The sequence below is a fragment of the Diabrotica virgifera genome, chromosome 9, assembly GCF_917563875.1.
Source record: "Diabrotica virgifera virgifera chromosome 9, PGI_DIABVI_V3a".
Classification (NCBI taxonomy): Eukaryota; Metazoa; Arthropoda; class Insecta; order Coleoptera; family Chrysomelidae; genus Diabrotica; species Diabrotica virgifera.
In genome coordinates, this window is record NC_065451.1 from 211,874,133 (window position 1) to 211,885,358 (window position 11,226).

The following is an 11,226-nucleotide window of genomic DNA, read 5'->3' on the forward strand; positions in this document are numbered from 1 at the left end:
GGGTGAATTTTTATTTGAGTGTTTTTGGTGTAAAGTTAAAATCTTCGGAGTTATAGACCAATAATTGAAAAAAACACGATTTGGGGGCGCCATTTTGTTAATAAAAAAGTAGCAAACTATCTGCGGACTTTGCATACCTAAATTATTAATATATAGGATCATAATATTCGATTCCAGCAATTAAATTGCTGGTAAATTACCTTTCTTTGGACTTTACTAATTATACCAGTGTATTATAACTATTTTTTTTTCAAAATTTAAAGATTATGCAAAACAACGAAAAATTTATATTTTGTCGATAAAATATTAAATAAGCATCTCGTCTTTATAATCTTTATAAGTTTGATCAATGTATCATGAATATTTTGGTTATAATTGCGATCGTAAATTGTTAATTAACAATTGAATTGTTGCTAAAATATTTGTTTAATTTTCACCGGCTTCTGGAATTACAATCTATACCAAGAAAGCTTTGATGTTACCAAGTTATTTAATTATTGATTAATAATTACTTACCTAAAACTTTATTTAAAAATTAGAGATTTTGTTGGGAAAACCCGCATTTTCCGAGGAAAAAAACCGGCACATGTTACTCCTTTATTTATTTCAAACTGTCTTAGCATTGTTTAAAAAAGGCTAAAAGACTATTTAAAAAATTATTTTTTAAACAATGGTCTTAGTTTTCACTGTTTATAACATTGTTCCGATTGTGACTGTATTGTGTGTAGTACAGTCTTGTATTGTTTGCTTCCGTTTGCTTAGGTTTGTGTTTACGTGTTTTTAATAATTTAGATGTGTAGGTACTGTGCATATATATATATATATTTCATGTTATTTCAATTATAACGGAGTTTATCTTTAAGTATATCGTATTTTATTAATTTTTACCATATTCTCCGGCTAACCCGGATTTTCGATAACCCGGATCGGCCGCGGTCCCGATTAATCCGAGTTATCGAGGTTCCACTGTATTCTAGATGGGAAATAAGCCACAATTTAACTAAAACAATGATTTTATCAAAATATAAAATATTAATATATTGTATTTTGACAACTATGTCCAATGTGGACGTCGAAATGTTAATAAAATCATTTTTTAGTTAAATTGTGGCTTATTTCCAAACTGGTGTTTTTATTTAAAGTTTTTAATATTTACATCTTTATTACTACATTAATTTATTTACATCTGCCACAAATGAAGAAACTGAAGATAAATAAATTCTATTTTTGTATTTTCGAACTTAGTTATTTGAATATTATTACGTTTACGATATTTTTTGTTATATTAATTTGTTGTGTGTGTAAATAAAAATAAAAGTTGTCTTTAAGATACTAGTACACTTTAGAGAACCAATAATAATCATTTTTTTTAAGAATTTTTTTCTCAGAACCTTTATTAAAAATGAACATAAAACTTTTTACATATTAATATCTAACTAACTCTTAGAGAGTACAAAAAATATATCTTTTTTCATTTATGCACGTGCACTAATATTGTAGAGGGCGCAAACTTCCGAGGCCTCAAAAAATGATGGCGGACACTTAATCTCAGGATTGGGATATCTTAAACAAAAAAATCGTACTGCATTTGAAAAAGGAAGGTTTCTTAATGTTGTTCTGAAGCTATTTTCTTGTGGCATTTTTATAATCAAGTATATTCAAATGGGAAATAAGCCACAATTTTACCTAAAAATGATTTTATTAACGTTTCGATGCCCAAGTCGGGTGTCGTTGTCAAAATACAAAATAATACTAAATAAACAAAAATGTTGTTGCTTAGTAAAAAATTCTTCTAATAATTTATTTAATCTGACTCATTTATATCGGCAATTCAGACACGTATTATACATTTTAAAGTAGACGACTTTAAAATGATATTGCCAATATTGATGAGTTGCGTTCCTGGGACGACTTTACTAAAAGATAGTTCATTCGATTACATGAAATCAATCCCAACTCAAGAATATCCGCCACAAAAAATCATAGCATGTGATCTGTCTTTAAAAAGACAACCAAATGCAACGGTGGTACTGAAATTCTCGCGTTAGAGATTCCATAGTAAATCACGAGGGAAAACCAGAAAAAACCTCGTGATACTATCCCGACATCGTAAGTATTTGGGTTTACATTTAGTTTACTCTCAAAAACTAATACCAAATTCTGACTTGATATTTTAAATTTTAAATAATACTAAAATAGGTACTAAATATGTACTAACTCGATATGTTACTGATTTACTAATTGTGGTATTTTCTTTCTATTGACTTCCTCCTTTAATATGGGTAACAACATCCTACTGCATTCTACCGAGGAATTTTCGACACAATTGGTTTCATTTAGCATAATTAGAGCCGCTTCTTTGATTTTTCTCTTTTTACTATCTGCTTCTTTTAGGACTATACTTGAATCTCTCCACTGAACTCATGTTCATTATCCCATGCGTGTTGACATATTTGAGATCTATCAAATTCTCTATTTTTTATATAAGACTGATGTTCATTTACTCTAACGTCTAATGGTCTTGACGTTTCACCTATATAAAATTGTTCGCATTCACAAGGTATTTTATAAATACAATTCTTTGTTCTTTCTTGTTCACTGTTAGGTCTAGTTTTAGATAGAATAGATCTCAATGTGTTTGTTGTTTTGAATGTTGTTGATATGTTGAATTTATTTCCTATTGTTTTAAGTTTCTCGGATAGTCCTTTTACATATGGTATTGATATTTTCCTCGTATTATTTCTTGTGAATGTTGTAGGATCCCGTTCTAAGTTGTTCTGTTCCATTCGATCCAATCTTGACAATTCCTTATTTATAAACGATATGGGATAATCATTTTTTAATAAAACAGATGTTAACAATTGTTTTTCTTCTAAAAATGAATTTTCGTTAGAACAAGTAATTTTGGCTCTATCATATAAGGATTTAATGATTCCCTTTTTAACGTTGATGTTATGATTTGATTTGTAATTGAGATATCTGTTGGTGTGTGTTGGTTTTCTATACACTTGAGTCTCATATCCAGTATCCTTCTTTGAGACCAAAAGATCGAGGAAAGGTAGGGTGTTATTGTATTCCTTTTCCATTGTAAACTTTATTGTCTCTTCTTGATCGTTTATAATATTCAGGAACGTATCCAACAATTCCGATCTATGAGGCCATATGGAAAACACATCATCTACATATCTCCACCATACTGTGGGTTTTAAATTTTGTTTAGAAATGATATTAGTTTCGAAATCCTCCATAAATATATTAGCCAATAATGGAGATAAAGAAGAGCCCATTGCGAGACCAAAATTTTGTTTATAGAATTTATTATTTAGTTGAAAATAGGTATTATTAGTACATAATGTCAATAACTCCATTATAGCTGATACATTTAGTCTTGTCCTAGTTGTTAATGTATTATTATTTTCTAATTTCGTTTTGATTATGTTTAAAGTTTTATCTAATGGTACATTTGTAAATAAACTGTTTATGTCAAAACTTACTAAAATATTATTTGGATTAAATTCTATATTTGATAATTTGTTTAAAAAATGTTGTGTATTTTTTATAAATGTGTCATTATTATTTGCAAATGGTTTTATAATATTTAATAAAAATGTTTGATAGTTCACTACAAGGAGAATTGATGGTACTACAAATAGGTCTAAGTGGAATATTTGCTTTGTGAATTTTCGGTACTCCATAAAAATGTGGTGTCTTACTGTAATGAGGTGTCATTAATTTTCTTTGATAGTACGTTAGGTCATTTTTAAATTTGAATAAAGTTCTATAGATTTTGTTTTCCAGTGTCTTCGTTGGATCCTTCGTTAATTTGGTATAAGGTCCATTTGTAATTAGATCTGTAATTTTGTCCTTATATTGTACTTTATCCATTATTTTACTTTATCCAATAGAAAGAAAATACCACAATTAGTAAATCAGTAACATATCGAGTTAGTACATATTTAGTACCTATTTTAGTATTATTTAAAATTTAAAATATCAAGTCAGAATTTGGTATTAGTTTTTGAGAGTAAACTAAATGTAAACCCAAATACTTACGATGTCGGGATAGTATCACGAGGTTTTTCCTGGTTTTCCCTCGTGATTTACTATGGAATCTCTAACGCGAGAATTTCAGTACCACCGTTGCATTTGGTTGTCTTTTTAAAGACAGATCACATGCTATGATTTTTTGTGGCGGATATTCTTGAGTTGGGATTGATTTCATGTAATCGAATGAACTATCTTTTAGTAAAGTCGTCCCAGAAACGCAACTCATCAATATTGGCAATATCATTTTAAAGTCGTCTACTTTAAAATGTATAATACGTGTCTGAATTGCCGATATAAATGAGTCAGATTAAATAAATTATTAGAAGAATTTTTTACTAAGCAACAACATTTTTGTTTATTTAGTATTATTTTGTATTTTGACAACGACACCCGACTTAAGCGTTGAAACGTTAATAAAATCATTTTTAGGTAAAATTGTGGCTTATTTCCCATTTGAATATACTTGATTAGGAAGGTTTCTTTCGTGAGAATTTACCACAATTTGACCAAAAAATAAAAATTAAATATTTTTTAACCATGAAAAACGGAAGAAAAATGTGCGATTTTTTCACAAAATTTTTTCAAATTTCCGTAAAACCCTTTTTTTGGGAACTTTTTACTAATGGTGGTAAATTGTCACGTAAGAGACCTTTCTTTTTCAAGTGCCATACAATATTTTTATTTCGGAGATCCCAATCCTGAGATTAACAGTCCGCCATCAGAACTACTTTTTTCGAGGCCTCGACTTTGGCGCCCTCCACAATATTAGTGTACATGCATAAATGAAGAAAGATATATTTTTTGTATTCTCTGAGAGTTGGATATTAATATGTAAAAAGTTTTATGTTCATTTTTAATAAGGGTTCTGAGAAAAAAATCTTGAAAAAATGCTGATTTTTGGTCTTCTAAAGTGTACTAGTAACCTACCTTAATAATTTTTCATTGTTTATTACTATTATCGATGGCTTAGTGTGAAAACCTCGTATCTCATTAAATTACAATTTTACAGGAGAGGCAAAAAACTGATTTTCTGCATAATAATATAACCTAAAAACAAAAATTACGTTACATATTTTTAATTCGAGCACATTGAGACAAATATCTGATATTGGCCCAGAGCTAAAAGTGTTAAATGTTGCTATTAAATTGGAAATACAAATATTAACTATGAAAAACACGTAAATATCCTTGCAGTATATAGAGCAGGGGTGGCCAAGACTCTTAATAGTCCGAGCCACTTTTCACAAGTTGAAGTTTTTCGCGAGCCGCAATAAAATACTTATTCAAAAAGTATCTATGTATAGAAGGTATTTACAATTTTTTTAACAGAACTTTTACTTACTGAAAACCGAAATACAATTACGAAATATTTAAACTTAATTACATTTTTGTTTTCCTTCTTTTGATAATTCTTTAGAATTTGGTGATTAATATGTGACTTCTCAGTAATTCTTTTAGATGCTGGTTAGGTAATATTGATCGTTGTTAGGATTTCACGAATTATAAAATGGTCCACACAAGTACGTTGTTTCTAATATGGAAATAATTCGACAAGCATTCTTTTTTAGGGTACCTTCTTGGATTCTGGTACAAATTTCCAAAATTCAGTATTCTGCGTCAACTTATAGTTTTATTTTCGAGCTTGATCTTCTCGCGTCTCTATTAATTTTAATTCTCCAGATGTTGTTTGGGTCATATATTGGTAATAATAAAAAATTCACCTTATAAACTATGTTCATTTCAAATGAATTCGGAAAAAAATGAAGAGACGATTTAACATATTTTAAGTCTTCAAATCTATTTTGGAGTTTGGTCAATATTCCTTCCGGCTTTTTTATATACCTACTCATTAAGTTTTTCTAGTATAATATGGTAAAAAATTTTTTCTAAGTCGAGTAAAATGACTTAAATGCAAAATGTGTACCTAATACAAATTACAAATTACATCTGTAGCAAGAGTTATACAAAAATCGGTCTGGATTAGGTTGATTACTGACTTTTACATAGCGCCACTCTTATGTAATGTTCGTTAGCACAGTTTTCGATGTGTCATATGATTCTTATCTTGGATGGAAATGGAATTTGTTACAAAGTCTTTCATGTTTGTTGTCAGTAAATTAAAAGACATTTTGAAACACATATTATGGAACGATAATCATTTTTTTAAATCATATCTAATACAAAATTGAAAAATAACTCAGGTACAATCGAGAGCCACAAGTAATCCTTCAAAGAGCCGCATGTGGCTCGCGAGCCGCAGTTTGGCCACCCCTGATATAGAGCCTTTGCCCAAGTAACTATGATAACCTCGTATATCTTGATATACGTGTTTTTCATCTCAAATGAGGTTGTGTTTATTATTATTTACGAGGTTTTCATTTTTCATAGCTTATTGCACACCTCCAAATACTAGGTCGATACAATACTGTGTTCTCAATGTTTTGATTTAAGGTTCATAAAATGTTTCTATATGCCGGACTACCTTTTAAGTAACACTCATAGAAACACTCCAAATTAAGTACCAAATTCTTGGTTATAAATATACGTGGTATTCACACTAAATCAAGAGAGCAATTGATATATGTGTTTTCTTTTTTCAGCTGTAGAAAATAGTCTAGTGACTAGTGTATTTGGATTTTTTCTAACAGTTGTAAATCGTGAGATACAAGGTTTTCAAACTAAAGCCACCAAAATGTCATTTTCGAAAAAAAAATGAGATACAAGGTTTTCACATTAAGCCATCGTTATGTTATAAAATAATTTATTCATTTTTAAAATATTTAGACTTATAATACTGTGTATCAAATAAACCTGGCTTAAACCAAAAAAACCTGGTTTTTTGCAAAAAACCTTGGTTTTTGCCAACCTTGCAAGACATACAGCTAGAATGTCAGATATGCAATGGACAAAGAGGTTATTGGAATGGAGAAGGGAAGACAAGAGAAGTATCAGTCGACTACCTACATCAGGGGTGGGCAAATACTTTTAAGCGCGGGCCAAAATGAAATTTTCAAAATGTCTCCCGGGCCGGAGGACTATACCCAGTATGTACGCTAATGTTTTTGGTGGAGGTTTTTCTCTGCCCAAGAAATTTTTTTGACAAAAATACTCTAAGTATCATTTGGAGAAAGACATTTGACTGTTAATAATAATAAAATGTCTTTCTGGTACGTACATGCGAACAATTTGTTCCCAGTAAAATTACGAAATTTTTAATATGGTCCATTATATTAAGCCATAACAAGGATCCAGATAAAAATGAACTTCAGAAATTCGATCAAAATAGAGTAATCAAGAGAACCCTTTTTGAAGATGAGGAAATTTTTGAGTAACCAAAGATTTAATCTGCAAATCTGATATCGGATAATAAAATGTTGTAAAAAATGTCAAGTCAACCATCGTAGACGAAATTCAAAGGAGGCAACTGATCTGGTATTATCATGTACGACGACAGGCTGCCAAAACAAATTTTAAAATGGATGACAAGGAAAAGAAGGAATAAAGGAACGCTCAAACAATCCTGGCTAGGCGGCATTCAGAAGGCAATGTCAGAAAGGAACCTTCATCCTGACGAGTGCAACGACGGACGAAGCTGGAAACTGGCAACCGGAAGGCGGATAACACCATAAAAATCCGGGATAATAATAAAAATGTTATGTCCACTCTATTCTTCTTGATTGGATTGTTAATGCTGACTTAATGAAAAAGCTGCAGCTTTTGAGATGTGGCTTTTAGGGGAATTTTGAAAATATTATGGACCAATCATATTACGAACGAAATGGTGCTGCACAGAATGGAAAAGGAACAGAGAACTTTTGACAGTCATTAAAAGGATAAAAACAGCAAGGAGAAGGGTACATACTTAGAAATGATAACGCAAGTAAGCTGTTGTAAGTTATTGCAGCAGCTGATTATGAAGGGTAAAATCGAAGAAAAAGGGGTCCTGGTAGACGACAAATACCCTGGCCGAAAATATTCGCAACTGGACCGGGTTAAACACACAGACGCTTTTAAGAAAAGCAGAAAATAGATATTGATTATTTATATGAACACTACGAACACTAATACTGTAGATTTCAGCAAAATCGCATAAAAAGATTAAGAGCGTAGGCGCAAAATTTCGGACCAATGCTTTTTAAATGCATTCATTTTTTTTCGAATCCTGAGAAAAAGAATGAAAGATTACGTTCTTACCGAGGGCCGAAAGTCCCTAAAAACTTCTAAATGTTTATTTTAATAAGTTACAGGGGTGAAAAACTAAGAGAAAATTTAGTGTGATTTTTCATTTCAAATATCTCATTCAAAAGAAACTTTTAATTCATTCCAAGGGACTTTCGGCCCTTGGTAATAATTAAATATTTCATTCTGCATTTAAATTTTTCAAAAATACTTATTAGTTTTCTCAGGATTCGAAAAAATACGAATGCAATTAAAAAGCATTGTGCCTACGATCTTAAAAAAATTGCTTACGGGATTTCTCAATGGGCAGGATAAAGTAAGCAAAAGGGCCGGATCAGGCCCACGGGCCGGCTTTTGCCCACCCTTGACCTACATGATGAACTGATGATTTGAGAAGGCAAAATAAAAACTAGATGAGAGCAGCGCAGGAGAGACAGGTTGGAAACACGAGGAAGAGGTTTGAGGCTGGATAATGTTGATGAGTGCTAAGGATCTATGTAACTTTTAACACTGACAATTAGTATTAACTTGTGACTGAATTGCATGTTCCATTGAATTAAAACCTAAGTAAAAATCTACCATATAATCAAATTCTCTTACCTTTAAGTTAAGTTCATCTTCATGGTCCTGGTTATAGGAAAACACTACCCTGCATTGCTTGATCCTGCACACATCTTTGCTATTCCTGAACACCACACCATCCTTATCTAAAGGTCTCACGAAATTGTCAGGAAACATTCCTTTCTTTTCCTTCAACACTCCTTCCCACCATCCACCTGGTTTCTTGACTACATCTTTTATGATGTCACCTTTTTTTATTGTCAGCTCATCAGATTCTTTAGCAGTATAGTCATACTCTACTATTACTTCATCTGAAAATATGAAATTTTTATGTAGTTATCATCTATTCATTAATAATAATAATAAATATAACGGTAATACGTACTCATTTTTGTCTTTGTAATCTTTTCATAGTTTTCTATTCATTTATAAAGACCAAGCCCCATTGGACGATTTACACTTAACTTTACTCAAGCACCAATAACAATAAGACCACTTTTATCTTTATTTAACCTTTCAATTTAATGTTTATTATTTTTCACTACGAATTATTTATTCATAGAAATAAAATTTTTGTTGGTTGCCCTATTTTCACTTTATTTACAAAAATCTAGTGATATTTTGACGTGTGAGGCGATTTCTCAGAGATGCCAACTGTCAATGAAAGAATGATGGTGCGACGTTGCCAAAATTATCTTGTTTTATTGGAAAATAGTGATTGCCCTCTACAGTCATTTTTTTAAATTTTTTCTGACATCCTCTTTTACCCTCAATTTTTTCTGGTAACCTTTAATTTTATCTGACACCCTCCAATTTTTTCAGACTCCCTCCAATTTCTCCTTGCTCCCTCTAATTTTTCCTGAGACTCTCTTTTTACCGACTCCTCCTACCCTAATAACACCAAACATTCCATGTATGTTCCTAGAATGTACACACAGGACATTGAAAACATTTTTGGAATGTCCTCAAAAGCACAAGAAAGTCCCCTGGATGTCCCAGCAAAGTCCTCTGTCAGCATTTTAAACATTCCCTGAATGTCTTATTGGAACATTCCATGAATGTCTAAGAATGTTCTTTGGATATTCACAGTATATTTTTTAGACATTCCCTGGATATAGTCGTTAATGTGAAATAATACCTTCGATTTGTTTTTTCATGAGTTTTGTAAGAGAGACTAAAAACGTTTTTTATAGTCTCCTCCTGTTTTCATATCATATTTTTTGACATGTTTTGTAGTAAATTCAACTATGCTTCTTTTCATGAGCATTTTTCAGTGCGTCACAAATGATAGAAAAAAAGGTAAGTCCGTGATAATATACATTTTAGTGACATGATATTTTAGTTAAATCTGACAGTTGTCAAATTTTATTTGCAATTTGGCATAAAAACAAATAAATTGTGATTATTGCATTTATAAAATGGTATTTTCTTTGATTTGTATAGTCTTTTTAATTGTTCAAATTATATTCGTAGATATAATATTATATAATTCGCAAATTATTATATTTTTGATTATAGCGCCATCTATTGACAATTAGAATAAATGTTATAAATGTCACTGACGAAATGTAGTCACCGACGTGCGTTTTTTTCTGTCACATACAATTGAATGCGTTAGAAAGAAATCGAAAAACTGTGACGCACTGAAATAGATCCTTATGAGAAAAAGCATATATATTTACTACAAAACATGTCAAAATTTACATGTGAAAATAGGAGATGACCCTAAAAATGGTTTTTCGTCTCCTACAAAATTCATGAACAAGCAGATAGGAGGTATGTTCGGTAAAGTCTTAATAGTATTTAAAGTTCGCTGGAATGTTAAGCTCTGAATCCAAATTATGCTTCTGGGATTATGCCTAGCGAATATTTCGCGTATTATAGCAATAGGTAATTGTAACTCAGTCCCATCTTGTTCTTTTGGTTGCGTTCGCGAATTGTCATTTTTGTCTATTTTTTGACATACGAAAGCTCGCCAGTATTATTTATGCCTGCCTAGTACTTTATTTTTCATAGCCACATGTTTTTGAGACCTGCTCCTTTCTTGTCCTCAATGTTTCCTTGGATAATTAGTTGAGGGATTGCGTATTTTTCTCCTCTCCCCTAATAGCACACGACGTCCAATGGACGTCCAAAATAGGTCCATTTTTGGTCCTAACGTCCATGGACTATAAATGGACGTCCTTTGGACGTCCCATGTTGGACGTCCTTCGGAAGGAATAAATATGGACGTCCTTTGGACGTCCGACGTTGGACGTCCTTCGGACGGAATAAAAATGGACGTCCTTTGGACGTCCGACGTTGGACGTCCTTCGGAAGGAATAAATATAGACGTCCTTTGGACGTCCGACGTTGGACGTCCTTCGGACGGAATAAAAATGGACGTCCTTTGGACGTCCGACGTTGGACGTCCTTCGGAAGGAATAAATATGGACGTCC

General features: G+C 31.6%; 1 protein-coding gene across 1 annotated transcript in view; it reads right to left on the bottom strand.

Annotated features, from left to right (window-relative positions):
* The window catches only part of LOC114326105 (CD2-associated protein), a 50,809-nt gene extending 41,383 nt beyond the window's left edge, over nt 1-9,426 (bottom strand). The window contains exons 1-2 of the mRNA XM_028274336.2: nt 9,173-9,426; nt 8,827-9,098 (exon numbers count right to left, since the gene is read on the bottom strand). Of these exons, the coding sequence (XP_028130137.2) occupies nt 8,827-9,098; nt 9,173-9,176 (276 nt within the window). The 5' untranslated portion in view covers nt 9,177-9,426. The remainder of the gene's footprint in view (nt 1-8,826; nt 9,099-9,172) is intronic.
* Between the last annotated feature and the right edge of the window lie 1,800 nt (nt 9,427-11,226).